Source organism: Marmota monax, unplaced genomic scaffold, assembly GCF_021218885.2.
Source record: "Marmota monax isolate L192 unplaced genomic scaffold, Marmota_monax_Labrador192_F-V1.1 WCK01_AAM20220418_F8-fsc00015, whole genome shotgun sequence".
In the NCBI taxonomy this organism is placed as follows: Eukaryota; Metazoa; Chordata; class Mammalia; order Rodentia; family Sciuridae; genus Marmota; species Marmota monax.
This window is the reverse complement of record NW_026692194.1, coordinates 17,109,385-17,126,356: the sequence shown is the minus strand read 5'-3', so window position 1 is coordinate 17,126,356 and position 16,972 is coordinate 17,109,385. Positions and strand designations below refer to the sequence as shown.

General features: G+C 34.1%; 1 protein-coding gene across 32 annotated transcripts in view; it reads right to left on the bottom strand.

Moving 5' to 3' along the window:
* The window catches only part of Nrxn1 (neurexin 1), a 1,098,127-nt gene that overhangs the window by 119,644 nt on the left and 961,511 nt on the right, over positions 1–16,972 (bottom strand). For 22 of the 32 annotated variants that reach the window (XM_058573180.1, XM_058573183.1, XM_058573188.1 and 19 more), the window contains 2 exons: positions 11,425–11,514; positions 9,724–10,043 (listed from right to left, as the gene is read on the bottom strand). In XM_058573180.1, the coding sequence (XP_058429163.1) occupies positions 9,724–10,043; positions 11,425–11,514 (410 nt within the window). The remainder of the gene's footprint in view (positions 1–9,723; positions 10,044–11,424; positions 11,515–16,972) is intronic. The other 10 variants (XM_058573198.1, XM_058573206.1, XM_046424342.2 and 7 more) reach the window with 1 other exon arrangement.

Genomic DNA, 16,972 nt, shown 5'->3' with positions numbered 1-16,972 from the left:
AATAAAGCTTAATGTTTTACTATATAAGATGGAAGCATTGCTTGCACACACACACACACAAACACACACACACACATACACACTCATATACATACACAATTATCTTTTGTTTATTTATGTATCCGATGATTTGGCCCCTCCTCAACTTCAAAGACAACCATGATGACATTAAAGAGAGGGATAAATCAGCAGATGTAATACAGACATACATATAAATTTCAAAACTACAAGGTCACAAAATATTAGTCCAAATAATTCATAGTGCTGATCAAAACTAAGACAATTAAGTATGGCTATAGTCTTGTTACTTAAAATACTAATTATTTAATTTAAAAAAAGATGTTTGTTTGTCCAGAAACTGATATTAGAAATATCAGAAGTGCCAACTTTGCCTATTCTCTTGAAGGAAATTCCCACTGAAATTACTACCATGTACTAATTTAATGTAAAGTCTTAACTCATTCTATTTCTCCAGGGCTACTAAATATTATATCAAAAGAGACTATGTCAAGAATGACAAGCCCAATCTGGTCTAATGCAGAGCCAAAAGTTCTCTATGTTTTTCATGCACAAGTATATTTCCAAGGTTTAAGCTCCCTCACCCAAATACGTTATGAAGGATAAGACTCAGAAATCAAATCTGCAAGATTCAGCATCATACTGTGAATCAGCTTCTTTCTGTCTAGGAACAACTTGGGAAATAAGTACACACAAGCTACAGAATGCTCAGTCCACAGGGATTGGAGGCCAGTGGGTGGGGATGGGAAAGCTGAGTCAAACAGTGGCAGGAATGGGGACAACCATCAGTTCTTTGTGCAGATCAGCCCAGTGTTGCTAAATACACTGGGGCCCTTGCCTCCTAAATGGAAATGACAACTCTTCCTGGGAGTCATTCCCTGCCCTCTGTTACCTGACCCAGCCTCTCATACCCACCTCCCCAGGGGAGTATTGCCACCTCAGTCAGGAGAGAACTCAGTTCCTTATATGCCACACAACTGATTCTCTGTTTTAGAAAGATAAATTCACAATTATTCTTCAAAGTAGAGAAGACAGCTTTCAAGTTTAACAAAACATTCTTTAATTCGTAGTTTGTATTTGAGGAATGCTTCTCAAACATAAGTATCATTTATATAGGGCTTAAATGTGTCAGGCACCCTATTTCCTATAGTTTAGAATGAACCATATGAAATTTCCATGTTTGGATAGGAAAAAGTTGTTCAAATTAGCATAATTTTATATATTTCCCACTCAATATTGAGTCATCTGATCCTCACAGAAAACTCATGAAAACACAATCCCTATTTTATAGATGGGAATATGAGGTATTAAGATGAGGAACACATAACTGGTACATGTTAAGAGGAAGGCTGGCATTTAGGTGGGCTCTTTGCTTCCAGAGTTGATGCCCTTGACCTATCTGTTGTGCTGCCCCTAAGGATCCATACCAGTGCTGCCTCTTTAGATTGTAGCTCCCAGGACACAAGGATTCAGAATCTTGTTATGTTAGGGGACAGACAGATGAGGATGGTTGGAAAGTGAGGTCAAGAGAATAATTCTATAAAATGGGCCCATTGTGCTGACCCTCACATGCTTTCTTTTCTATGAAGCAATTTACCTGTTACCCTACCTGGCCTCAGTGGACAGGATAGATTACATTCCTCAGCAAACTACCTGTTCATTGCAGGACAAATGCAAGCCTGAAATAATATTGATAAGAGAAATCTAAGTTACTCTGAAGGATGAGACTTTTCTGACCAGATCCTGAAACTCTAGGAGATAAGCACAGTTCTTCCTAACCATAAAATCTGTAAGAATGTATGGTTAAGGATCCAATTAGAACCAGTCAGCATGGGCCAAGGTGACCTACAGTTGCCATGACAGTGAGGACTTGAAAATATGATGTCACCCTGCTGTTAGTAAAAAGTCAAGAGGTGGACCTGGGAAGGACTCTCTAGAAACTTCTCTGGGATCTCCAATAAAGCTGGAGTGCAGGAGAGGCACATTGGCATTCTCTCTGAGAGGACCCACTCATTTTCTTGAAAGTGTCCCCTTTCCCTTTTCTCTATCCCTTCAAAAAACTCATTCCTGTTACTCTGAGCAACATGTCTGCAATCGTTCTTAGTCAAAAAGAATTGGGGTTCAAAAGAGGAGGTCATTGCGGTGCTCAGTTTCTTGGAAGGCCCCAGCTCCATAACAGGTTTGCAATATGGAATTGTATTTATAAATATCTAGATAACTACTGTTAGATATGAGAAGGAGTATTAAAACATGATACAAAGCTGAACTTCAGTCATGGGTCAACATTTATTCACTGTGTGATCTTGGACAACTACTCATATTTCTTAGAGCTAACTTTCTCAAACTATAAAACACTACGTAATATTTTACTAGTTGTTGCCTAAAGATTTGCAAAAGCTACAGAACCTTAAACAAATATAACATGTTAGGGTGACCACAAAATCTTAAAATCGACTCTTCTGAATCTGAATAATAAAAATAAAAATTTATAGATTTTTAGAGATGGGGCCTTAGGGATAATTTAAGTTAATGTCTCTCCGTTTTCTGAGGGAGAAAAAAGGCTTAGAGCCAAACAGAAATTTAGAACCCTAAGGATAGGAACTGCATCTACTTTTGTTTGCATTTATAGCATAGAATTCTGATAAAGACCATTATCATTTAGTGTTAATTACATTTAATGATGGTTTCATTTTTTTAAAATGTTAATTTCTGATAAAAAGCAAATATGAGTCACAAAATGTAACACCTGCTGAAATTTTAATACTGTGTAAAGCGACCAACATTGGATACTTGTTAATTTTTTTTAATAGTCAAAGTAATTATTTTGGTAATAAATGCCAAATGACAAAATCATTGATTGATAGATTCATTCATTCATTCATTCATTCATTCATTCATTCAAATAATGCACCAAGTACTGTGCTCATTCTATAAAGTAAAATAGAGCATAATTTCTAGGATCAAGAAATGTCAAATCCACTTGGGAAGATAACTCGTAGGAACTTACCCAAAACACAGAGAAAGGGACCTGAAGCCAAGTGGGAGAGATGGCCTGGGCAAGTCATGGAGGCTGGAGACTGATGGACCTGCTGCAGAGGACATGGAGATTTGAAAGGGTGTGACCTCTAGAGGCCTCTGTGAGTAGTTTAATAGATCTAAAGAAAAGAGTGTGGAGCTGGGTGAGGAAATTTGCAGCAAGGCTGAGAGCAGCCAGTTGTGGAGAAGGGATCTTGGTGACTACTCAAGGATTCTGCCCTTTGTCCTAAATTCATGAATATATGAAGGAAGGAAATGACATCATAATATTTGCATTTTCAAAACAGTAGCACAACTGGGTCCAAATCCCACCGGAGGTGGTTATGAATATAAGAGGCAAATGGTGATGAGCTTCTGCAAAGAGGTCAAGGACAAGGGCAGAGGGAAGACCACATCCAAGTACTCTGGAAAGAAGCAGGCTGCACAGCCTGAGATGAGTTATTTTACTTCCCTGCGCCTCCATTTTTGCATGTGTTGAAAGGAATAGTAATACCAGCCTGTACTTTTTAAAATTTCCATCTTTTCCTTGATACACATGCACTCTAGGATTTCATTATACTTCTGATTTAATTAAGATACTTATTAGAACCCAGAGAACAACGCAAGCGAGGAACAGATACAACATATCTTGGTGTCACTTTTGCTCTCTCCCTGGCTTCTCATTCCTTAACAGAGCAATCAGCTGCCCCTGGCCCCATCCACAAGGGATATAATCTCCTAGATATGACCGCATGTTTGAATAAGTGTTCTTTACAACTAAGTCCACTATCACTAGTAATCTATGCACATTAATTCAAAAGGCATTTCCACTTCATGTTCCCTATCACTGCAACCATTTGCTCTCCTATCCTCTTTTTTTCCTATAGCTGTTGACATCCATGTATATTATTTGCTTTCTTCATTCTTTTTTTTTCTGCCTCTCTTCCCCAAATAGAACATAAGTTTAATTTTGTTCAATGTTGTATTTCCAGTGACTAGACTAGTACCTGGGATGTAATAATTGCTCAACGAATATGTGCTATGTTAAGTGAATGGATGGATGGATGGATGTATATACTTGTCTAGGACTGGTTTTGTTGAAAAACATCTCAAAACCAAGTTTGCATCTACCAATAGAGTGAGAACCTTTTCATCCAGATTTCAAAGAGACTTTTTGCAGAATTTTCTTAAAGTAAACCCTTTCAAACGTACACACCCTGGGACTTTTGCTTGCCAGCAATGAAGGAGAAAAATTTCCTTCAAAATAGCAGTTGCTTGCCCACATTTAAAATTGCAATGAATAAATCTTCTCACCAGGCACCATTAGTTTCAGAAAACATGCCTTTGTATATATTTTAAAATCAACACTTAAGTGTTTTACCTTCCAATGTGCACTAAAACTTACTGCAAAAGTGTACATTAACATAAGAAAATTCAGTAGAAGGATTGGGCTAGGGAAAATAATATTAATTATTCATGTCACCAGTATTTTAAACATTCAGAGTGGTTATCAGGAACACACATAATTATAAGTAACACTATTATTTTTTTAAATAATGAATCCACAGCTATGGCTAGTTAATATTTTTAATAAAAATAAATTTTTGTTCTTGGAAGTTACAATAGGTATTCAGTTATTTCTAAATATTTTTCATGGGAATATGTGTTCATTCTGCTTACATTTTTTAAACAAATTGTATTCATTTTTCATGAGTAGCTCCAAAGCCTCTAAGAAGCACTAGCGGTGGCCAATATATTAAATACTCTTTTCTTGCTGGAACACTAATTGGGTTTCTTTCCAGAAAATTCCACTGGGAATCAAATGCCATTGACTTTAATAGGATGTCTCATGTGTGAAATATACATGTCTCTGACAAGCTACCACAAATGTTTTATAACCCTCTAGAGTTTCTCTCCTTGAGTAGATTTGGTAACTCTGCCCTGGAAAACTTCACCCTGGAACCACCGAACTGTCCAATATATTCTACTCATATTTGCTGATTCTGCCCCACTCCATAATTTAATTTCTTCCCAGGAGATGCAGGCTAGTCAAAAACTAGAGTCTTTCAAAACCTTATTCTCTCCCCTTTCTCAAGATTTTTGAAACAAGATGAGAAGATGAAAAAGCTGTGTATTCTAAAAACCAGATAAAACTACCAGATCGGTTTCTTCTCTGAATATTAAGGAGAGGGTTGATATTTATTATTCTTGTGAAGTATGATTTTCTTGCAAAGATAGGTTTTACATATGCTAAAAAAAGTGGAGTGCAATATTGGTTAGATACCAAAATGGGGTGCTACTAAGAGTCAAAAATATATCAGTAATTACTTCAGAATGTCAGGTACACACTGGGACTATCCTGGCCAACTGGGATGCACGGCCACCCTATGAAAAGGTGAAGGGTGACATCTATGCTTTGTTAAATAATGATGAGAAGACCTAATTAAGAGTATCATCACTAGAATCAATTAAATTTTAGAGCTGAACAAAATGCAAGAGATTCCTAGTAACCCACTTATTTATAGCGCAGCAACAAACTTAAAAAAGCCAGGTGTGGTGCTGCACACCTAAATCTCAGTGGCTCTGGAGGCTGAGACGGGAGGATTGCAAGTTCAAAGCCAGCCTCAGAATGGCGAAGTGCTAAGCAACTCAGTGAGATTCTGTCTCTAAATAAAATCCAAAATAGTGCTGGGGACTGTGACTCAATGGTTAAGTGCCCCTGAGTTCAATGCCTGGTAACCAGCCCCCACCCACTCCAAAAACAACAACAACAACAACAACAACAACAACTAAAGAAGAGTGAGGTAAACACAACTGTCCAAGTCACACAATAAGGTAGTTGCTGGTGTCCAATGGAAAACCAGACTTCTCATTCACTATTCTCTCCATTATACTACCTCTAAGAAAAAAACATTACCAAACCAAGCATTCAAAGTTTCTATAATATGTATATAGCTTGTAAAGTATTCAGGAAAGAAAGAAAAGATCATAAAATGTGCTGCAAAGAAAATTCCAGAATAAATGCCACAATCTTGATCTTAAAGGAAACAGCACAGATCTGCTTTCCTTTCTATACAGATTGGAAAGCAAAGGGAGTGAAGGTTGCCCTTTTACTTATTTACATAAATGCACACACACATGCACATCATAAAACATTACCAGATCATGAAGAAGGAGAGGGAACATTTAGTGGCTAAATCCTTCCATCTCATTGCTTCCCCATCCCAGGAAGCTGTCAACATTCCTAGCAACTTTACACCCACCAATTATTTTCACAAATATTTGTATTCTGAGAATAGTCTGATGGAAAGTGTCTCCTAAGGAAAATGGGTCTTATGGAAATACTTAATAATTAAATATTCTAAGTAAAACAGGTTCCTGAACTTTATGTTATGCATACAAAAGTATTATCAATATTGTTATATTCGAATTAAAAGGAAGCCATTTATTCAGAAGAGTTGATAAATATCACCATACTTAATATAATATTATTATATTATAAATTGTGTATTTTTAAGGAAACTCAGTATGAAAATTGATCAAGAAAGAAGAAAAACTGCTATTATTTTTTTCTTCTTAAAGCATATTTACATTTAAGTAGGAAAGTAAACAGGATCTTATGGAGGATATTTTCATGAACACTCTTATATTCTTGGACCCTGTGAAAAACGAAATACATTTCTCACCTACTCCTTGCCCTGCAGGATGACTGAACAAACTTCATCTCATCTATATGAAATGAATCCAATTTAATTCTGCTTGACCAAAAATCTGTTTCCATAGTTCTAAAACATGCAATCACCCCAAGGTACATTGCCATTGTAGCTTAAGTGGCTCAGTGTTATAACTGAGGAAAATACACTTTGATTGAAAAAACAGTCCAGTATGGCTTTTGAAAAATGAAATGACCCTTCCTGGTACACAATTTAGTAAGGCAGTAGATAAAAGCAGGCAGATATAGCCATTATGGACGAGGTTGATAGGAGAGATGAGGCATCTAATCTGTAAAAAATGGGTAAACGTTTCCAGAACTAAAATTAGCATTACAAATCACTCACATATTTAAACTTCCTAAATGTTGAGCAATTCCAACAAACACATTAAATATTTTATATATAAAACTTCTTTGTACTTAGAGGACAATTTGAAAATCAATGTTGAGGTAAGAAAAGTTTGCAATAAGTTATTGCATTACTCAAAAATAAATAATTTGCTTCTTTCTCTATTGGTTTTCCTCTCCTATATAGGTGCATTTCACTGGCACCTATGACATATAAACAATTTTAAAAATGATTTGTCCAAGTTTAAAACGTTGTTGCCACAATTGAATATTGGTAACAATTGATTATCTGTAACATATTAAGTCAAACTCTTTAATTGCTGTTCTTGGTCTATTAAAAGATGTAAAGATTTAAAGTATCTATTTTCCATGAACCTAGTAATTTTTTATTTAAGTCAATACTTCCTCAAATGACCCAAGTAATTATTAATTGATTAAATCATTTACTTGTGTAAACCACTGCTGTCTTTAAACATGTAATAGCTCATAATAAAAAAAATCTTTCCATTGGCAATTAAATTAACAAGCAGTCAACTGTATTTCTTATGTATTAATTAATATTATAAAATGCATACTTTTATTTCTGAATTTCTCAGTATCTTTTAAAGAAATGGTTATTTTTCCTTTTTTCAAAACAATATTTCTTAGTATGTAGCAGATACTAATTGATAAACTACATCAAAACAATGCTAATAATTCTTTTCTTATTCAAGGATACATTTAGATTACCTAGGAGCTTTTGCAACTGTCATTTCATTAAAAATGTAATACAACTACTAAGAACAATACCTATTTCCAATTATATTCACAGAAACATTTCCAACTCTGAATGCACTTGTTCTCTTATGAATTATTTTATAGAAAGGAAATGGGGTATTGATTCCTTTGTGCTTCATTTTTCCTGTATTAGGTTCACTTAAAAAAAACTTGCTTAGCGTTAACTGAACTACAAATAAATGACAGGAAGAAATCACTAATGAAGTATTATAAGACAATATCAAATGAATCTATTGGGCAAGGATTAATCTTTCTAAAGTCACAACTCTATAAAGTGGTTAAGTGCATGACATTATCACCAATCTTGTCAGTATAGTTAGAGAAGTCAATAAAAGGAAGACACTTGAAGCAAACATTTCTACTAAAATGGATATTTCATGAGGGCTAGAGATTGTGTTTGTTGTTTCAATATATCCTCCTGCTTAGAAGAGTGTCCTGCACCTGCAGAGAGTGATTAATAAATATGTCCTTTTGACTATCCTTGGAGACAGCCCATTTTACCATGTGCTCAAAGGCAAACAGGAAGAAAACAGGGGCATAGAGGTGCAAAATATGCAATACCATACTGTACCACCTTTATTAATATACAAAATTTATAATTATAATTTATTGTTCTTTTCCCAGGACATTTCTCTTCCTCTATTCTGTTCATAACTCCTCTTTCTTTGTAAAGTAAAAATTAGAATCTACTTTCTTATTTTTGTAGGAAACATGTATTAATTAGTAGATAGGGTGCAGATACAAACAAAATTTGCTTTCTATTAGTTTCTTTCTAAATCTGGTACTTAGTCTGTTTCAAACACATGAAGTAAAAGCAATGTTGAAATTAATTGTTGTTACTCATGTGCCTTTAGAAGGAAGTTTTCTAGAAAAGTAGGGTCATCTATTTGGAAAAGCTTTTTATGGTACCTAGGAAAGACATTTACTAACTTACAAACAAAATTTAAAAATGAATTTGGGACCAAGGAAAATGAACAGTTGAGAAAGCATTAGCAACTGAATATATACAGAGGCTATAAATGTCAATGGGCATCTAATAGCATGTAATGGCATTTCTACACTGTCTACCAGCATTCATAAATGTCGTTCTGTGTTCTTCATTGATGTGATAGTAATAACTACATCAGTGTCTAATACATAGTAGGCAATCAACAAGTACATATTAGTTGAATTAATAAGCCTCTAGCTTGTAACTATGCCACATTTAAAAATTCTATTTTTGATTGAATAATAAGCTATTAAAGTGAATTCCAGGTGAGCACAATTAGTAAAATATACAGAATACCTTAGCCCAAGATAGTTTTTGAATAGCACATTTGGTGCCTTTGTCCTCAAAGAAATAACATGTTTTTCTCATACATAGAAGAAGAATAGAGTATCAATCACCATGAAAGCCACTTGTCTATCAACTCAAAATTTTAAGACTTTAAAATACAATATAAGTATTGCAGGCATACCTCTCTTAAGATCAGCTTTGCTTTTTTCTTAAAAAAAATGATAAAGTGTTGATCTTAAACAAACAAGGTCTTTTAAATATTTCATTAATTTACTTGCTCATTAAACTTTAATTGAAAAGTGTGCAATAAGCAGACAATCCTCTCAGCCTGGGCTAGACCAAATGTATTCTATCAAGACTCTTAGCCAGCAACCAGCAAAGCAACACAAAGCCTTTTATAAATGTCCACAAACTACAATATGGTTCAAATTCCAACTGAATGCACTATGTTAAGCAACCTCAAAGGAAGCATTCAGCCTGACATCAGAAAAAAATAATCTTATTTTATAAACATCTCACATGCAAAAAAGCCCACTTTCACAAGCCCCAAATGAAGGAATGAAATATACATGCTCACCTGGCTGATGGGTTCTTTCGTAGGTGGCTTTCCTCTTCTAGCTGTGCTAGTCGCCAGGGTCGTGGTGGTCTCCATAATTGATGTGGACATCTCTGACTGCATGGCAGTGGCTGTCGACTCAGTTGTCATAGAGGAAGGCACTTCACCAACCAGTCTCACATTTCCCACTATGGCGATGTTGGCATCGTTTTCGGCTGCCATATTCAGAACTTTCAAGCCATTGTAGTAAAGCCCAGAGAGCTGGCCCTGGAAGGGCTGGCCCTGCTCTTTCCCGCCAATTATTATGGTTGCTTGGCTATTGAAGATTGTGAGCTGACGCCCTGTAAAAATAATATTACATACATGCAAAAATGTTGATTGTGAACTCTACATTCTACAAAGGATGATAAAACAGATCTTTCATGGGGTGGATAATGAGAGCAATAAACTATAAGAGAGGCATTTGACTCATAATTCATTGCTTATAAATGAGGTGTCCATGAAATGCATAATTATTGGCAAATACTTGTAAATTCTCAAGTTACTGTAAATGTAGTGCTTTTGCTAAAAGACCAATCAAAGATAGGTATTACAAATCAATTTTTAGTGGATCCCTTTGCCCTTTGCCCTCATATCTTATATTGTTGGTCTCTTAAGTCTAAATTGTTAAATTTAAAAGGTATGACATATCTAACATTTCAAGCATTTGTCATCCTAAAATTACCTCTGACAGAAACTAATCTAGAGTAACGGAAGTCTAGTTTTAGATTTTATGGTAAAAATTTCATAATTTGCATAATGTCCACATGTATCTGTATGCTATTCTTTAGAAATGTTTATTTTTGAAGGCAATAGTCCATTGTTATTGGAATTATTCTACTTTTCCGGCAATCACACTGAAAAGAAATGTAGGGTTTACACTTAGCATGTCAGAGACAAAAAAAAAAAAAAATTCCAAAAATATTTTTTTCTGATTGGCTTTCAGCAAGTCTATCAAAATAAAACAAAATGAAAAAAAAAAATAGCTTCAGATGTAAAAAGCGGCTTCAGGAATGATACACAAACCAATGGAGAAAAGATGGCACATTTCCATCAAACAGCAATCCTTAGCAACAGTACCATTATCATCAAAATGAGGATCCAGTTTAGCAGATTTGCTCTCTGCTCATAAAAAGCATGCACACAACTTTAAGTTCAGTTTTAATTAGGGCTTGTTCCCAAATGCTCTTAGAAGGTTGCAAACGTTAAAGGGACTTCATTTTGACTGGCAATCCATATTGCCCACTATTTAAGATTCCTAGAGTTTAAACAAAGAGTTTTGCTTCTTTTTTTTTTTCAGGACCATAATAAAGATATCAGAACTACATATATTTTAGTTAATAATTTAGAGGCTGGAACAATATAATCTATGAATGATTTATCATTTTGGGTTAATGCTTGCTGTGAGTACCTTCATAGATTGAGTTAGTGGATTATATTTAACAGTCCCTTTAACCTTAAGTTAACTGGGTAAGATTATTAAACAGCTGGTACGTCTAAAAATGTATAGAAATTATTATACAAGGTATGCAAATATTACTATCTACATTTAACTGTTTTAAATTTGTTTTTAATTTAGTTTTACGGAAAATTTATTTTTATGTTTATTAGTGTTACAATGAAGTACTACTTGGTTATGTTCAAATTATTTTTTTATTTGAAGTTTTAATCAATGTTTTTTACCTTTGTCGAGTAGCCATTCATCAACTACTCGACCAAGTCGATATGGAATTCGCTGTCTAGCAATCGCCAGGCGCTCGTTATCATTGTTTCCTTTAAAGTTTAAAGAGACATTTCATTGGTTAAAATCTGTAAGGTCAAAGGTTAAAAGTTAATACTTAAAGCTTGAGCTATACAGTTGCCACATGATTTTTTGAAATTTGGAATTTTAAAAAGTTCTACCTAGAACATTTCATGTTTCAGACTTGTCATTCATTCATTTATTTTATTTTAGCAAACAAAATTATTCCTATGTTAATTGAAAATTAGAAATTTGCATTTGAGCTAGGTTATTAAACTTATGTTATAGACAGACCCGAACAAGCAATTTAAACAGCATATAATAGCTTTACAAAAAATGACCATTGACCTCAGGGTTTTTTCTTTTTGATGTTTCTTATTAACTAGTTAAACATGTTCAGGTGAAACAGGTTTAAGTTTTCAAAATACATTCAACCTCTTATTCCAGATTAGTAATTTATGAACACCAAACTTAATACCATCTTTGGCACACTGAAGCATCTAAAATAGGCCTAGCATACTTTAGTTCCTATTCAGAAAACAAATTTTCTTATTCATCTCATTTAAGAAAACCACAAAGTCCAAACAGTTCTTGTGTATTCCACATAAATTGGTTTATCAATCACTTGGACATCACAAGAGATTACATCTTGCATCATCCAAATGTGTTTTAGGAAAAGGCTTTGACAAAAGTGACTTTGTTTGAGTGTCCTTCAGTTTCATTTAAAGTTTGACATGTTGAAGCATATAAGATTCAAAAAAAATGTGTATGCTTTTATAGACTCAAATATCTGCTTTTTATTAAGTTATTCTAAAAAAGACATAAGAGCTTAAGGTACAAATAACAGGCAGTAAACAATGGCTCCTATTCATAGATCTAAACTAATTGAGAGTCTTGCTTCTTTGAATAAAAAATTGTCTGCAAGAAACTCTGTTTAAATTGACCTTGAATAATGCTTGCAAATAGATGAGTGTTTTCTTGATCTATAAAGCACTTAGGAAGAAGCTGGACTGCCCTCCCAGTGCTCAATTGTGGATATTGCAAGAAGAGTTTTTCTGTTCCATAAAATTTAACAGAATTTTGAGCTAATATATTTTGGCAATAGCTCAGATGAGGTACAAGGGAGGAGAGAAACCTTAAATAACAGTACTACCTACATAAAAATACTGAAACATTGTTGTAGGAAAGATAACAGATATGTTTCTTTTCCCAAATTTAGAACAATTTCTAAGTGTTTCCATTTTCTTGCACTAACCTTATAATATACTATACTTACCATAGTAAACCTACCCCAATATTTGCCAAACATTTTTAAAGACTAGAAAACTATCTTTTAGACTTTATCAGTTTGCCAATAGAATGTCTATATGATTGAAAATATTTCACACATTAATATTTAATTTAAAATGTAATTATTACAATTGAAATAATCATACATTTCAGGAAAGCACTAAAAATATTTCTTTGCATCATGCAATCATTAAAATGTTGCAAAATAGTTTTTTTATAGTGTGGAAATATATTTTTGGTAAGTGAATAATTTTTATAAATGATACAAATAGTATAAAATTCTAAATATATCTGCATTTTTTAAATGTTCACACAGTTGGTGCTCTCTTTTCTGTGTTTGCATAAATGTGTATTTTTGAAATACACTAAAATTTAATGTTCATTACCGTAGGGCAGTGTGAATATTGAGTTATGTGCTTTTTGTCTTATAGTGATTTGTATAATAAATATGCTTTACATGAATAATTTGAAAAGCAAACATGAAGTATTTTCCAAAAGCACATCTCTTTTACTCCGGGGACTTGGTTGTCACTCGATAATCATACCAATTGAAACTACAGGTGGAACCTTGAGCTCTGTTTCATGATAGGCTGTTCATGTCATCAGGAGCAGCCCATATTACTTCAGAAACCCTCCCATCTAGTTAGCAAATCCCTACTGTCCAATCACTATTATAGACTTTCAGAGGCCTCCCTGTATCTCAGCACTCACTCCCACTCATTCTCCACATATCAGCCACTCTTAAATCATGCCACTAGCATAACCCTCTCCATTGCCTTCAGGATAAAATCTAGACCTCCAATGAGGTACATGAGCACATCCACAATGTGGTCCCCTCCTACCTCTACTGCCCCATCTCATGGCCATCATTGACTTGCTCTCCTATTGTTAACCCTATGAAGATTTCCTCAATGATTTTTAAAGCTCTTCTTTCTGTTCTCTGAGTCTTTTCACTTGTAGCTTCTTTTATCTAAGATACTCTTCCTAGCTCTTACCCCATCTATTTTTTTCCTTAGCCATCCCTCTCTCATTGATAGAATCTTCTTGGTGGAAACATTATTTATTCAGGGAGTGTTCCCTTTTGTCTTTGAGTTAGGACAGCTGACAATATACATTCACATCTCCTGAGTCATCCCTTTTAGAAATAAGCACTGACCTCATAATTGCATATTTGATAAACAGTTTTTTTTTAAGTCCAAGGCTTTGTGAGACCAAATATTGTGTATCATGTACGTTATATCTCCAGAGCTTGCACACAAATCTCTATGATAATCTATAGAATGAACTAGAGAAGGGAATCTTGTTCTCAGTTCTTATAGTTTCTATGGCACCAAGAAGACACCCCTTACAGTCTGATAATATTCAAAAGAAAAGAAAATCAAATACTAGTGTCCAGAAAAATGAACTGCATAGTTAAACTTTCTTTTATACTTTCCAAAGGAAAGACCACAAATTTCAAATACAATTTCATTTCTTTAGTATATTACCATTGAATTAAACATCCAATGAATTCATTATTTGTTTCACATCTTCCTCAGGTCATAAAAGAAGTAATCATTGATATTATGAGTAGGAAAATGTTGTGGCGGGGAGTCCTAAATAAGGTGGAGAAAGATGAAAACTTCACATATATTTTTTGAATGACTTTGAGAAAGGACATCTAAAATACATGAATACATACACACACATACATAAAATGTGCCCTCATATCTTTGGCACTAACAGAAGAATTAACATAATTGATATAGTGTTTCTTAAGTCAGTAGTATTTTTAAAGATCACTGATGAGACTCAACTAAAACAAAAGCATAAACACTGCATTTTCAATGAGTAACAGAGGTCATCTAACAACAATGACAATGACAAAGAGATTTAGAAAACAGATTGGGTCGGAGAGACAGATGAGAAAATATGTGATAACATATATACATAAGAAAGGTAGCCAAAAATGGGGTCATATACTCCATAATCAATGAATGTCAGATGCCTGCTATTTCAAAGAGCATCTTTTTTTTTTTTTTAGTGTAACAATTTGATTTGGAAATCGAAGGACAGACTTTACTCTTTATCAGGGCAATAGGGGTAGATGGGTGGAAAGTCAAATAATGTCTACTTCAATTCCATATATAACTACTTTATTCTCTAAATTCTTGTACTTCTACTTGAATGAAAAAACTATTTTTAGGGCTAAATTATTCACAAATATACTGTTAACCAAGTGAAGAGTCAGCTAAACAGAATAAACTGACAATGCTGCTATTTATTTTGTATTAGTTTTTACTTCTGAGATGGGTTCTTACGTGGACTGAGTCGGTCTTGAACTCCTAGGAGTAAGTGATCTTCCTGCCTCAGACTTCTGAGCAGCTGGGAATACAATAGGCATGTGCCACAACACCTGACTGACAATACTCTTTTAAAAGATGATTCCCAAGTCACCACTAAAAGATAGTTCAAATTGTCCTATTCTACAGAACAAGGCCTATATTTTTGCCTTCGTTACATGATTTTCTTTAGAAAGTTGCATGTTGAAGGTGTAATTAAAGCATATTTCTTTATGCAATTTCTCAAATGGATGGTAATATTTACTTATAAAATACAATCCAGCATTTTGTATGCTCTGATAATTATATTTAATCTAGTCTATAGTGCAATATAATCTGTACTCTACATTGCAATATAAGGACATAATACATCCCATTTCATTGGAAGTGGTCAAAGGCAAGTACAATTTCCATTGATTATTTTATTTATTGAAAGGTTTGGAATCTAATACCAAACATGCTAGGGTATAAGTACATTCCATAAAATTTCTTGGGATAGTCAAAAAAGCAGGCTTGAACTGACAGGTAAGATTAAGAACAAATAGAATGTGCCTGAGAATTCAAACGAAACCCAAGGTACATCTTTGGGAGAAAACCTTTTCATCTTCAATTATTCTAAATCAGAAGAAAGCATAATGCAAGAGTTAACCACTTCTAAATGATCTATTTGTTTTGGATTTTTAAGAGGATCCAAGAATTTTTTAAATTGTAAAACTCAAATTAGAGCAAATTATATTCCATGATTTTATGATTATGTCAAAAATGTATCATAATGTTATATATAACTTTAAAAACTACCCAAAACACCCAACTATGGCAATTAGTTGAGCCCATAGATTATATTTATGAAAATGGGCCTCCTTGAATAGTTAAAAGATAGCAATTTATTCTCATACTTTCTTTTCCCTGATAATAGCAGGATGGCAATTTCTTTTGTCTCCTCCAGTTAGTTTTGTTTGGGTTCTGTTTATTGGTACTGATGTAGGACTGATGAGGCTAGCCATCCAAGGAATTAGCAGGAAGAAGGTTTATTGGCTGCAACCGGACCAGTCCAGAGTGTGGCTTGTGCCTGAAATTTCCTCCTCTGGACAATTATTCTAGAAACTCTTTGTATTTTATACCCAATGTGTGTGTGTCGGGGGGGAGATTGGGGGTTTATATTTTTGCAGGAGTCTACATAAAAGTAATTTTTTGAGTTATCAGAAAGTGCTTTTTGTCTCATTTTTTAGAACAATCAGAGGTTTTACACATTTTACCACAAAAGCAGGAGCAACATCCTCAAGTCCATGGTCAAACTTAGCTTTTGCAAGACAGAGCAACAGGAAATAGGGAGTTGTAATCACACTGAGTTTTTTTTGCTTTTTTTTTGTTTTTGTTTTTGTTTTTTGCAGAAAATCTTTGCTGATATTCTCTTAACAACAACAATTTATGATGAGGTCTCTGCAGAAGCTGAATTAACTTGCAATGGTGAAGAAGGGGGCGCCACTATAGTATCTTCACTGAAAACATCACCAATAACAAACGTATCTCTATTGAAGTAAATTTGAAGCAATGAAACTGCATGTAAAGGTTGGTGTTATTTTATTTTGAATTGCTGAAGGATTATATATTTTTGACAGGAGGAAAGCCTCCTCCCTTTGTCCACAGTAATGTCACCACAACAAATTGACATGAATAAACCTCAATTGGATGGCCTTTCAAGTAAAAGTACTGAATGTAATGGATACTTCAAACAAGGTTCCAGGGGTAAAGAATAAAAGGAAAACCTGATTAGTCATACTTGGAATATGCTACTTTTTTGATTAAATCCTAGATAATTTCATTCTCTCTCCTATAAAAGAGACCTAATATTTATATCTCCTTCAAACTTATATTATTG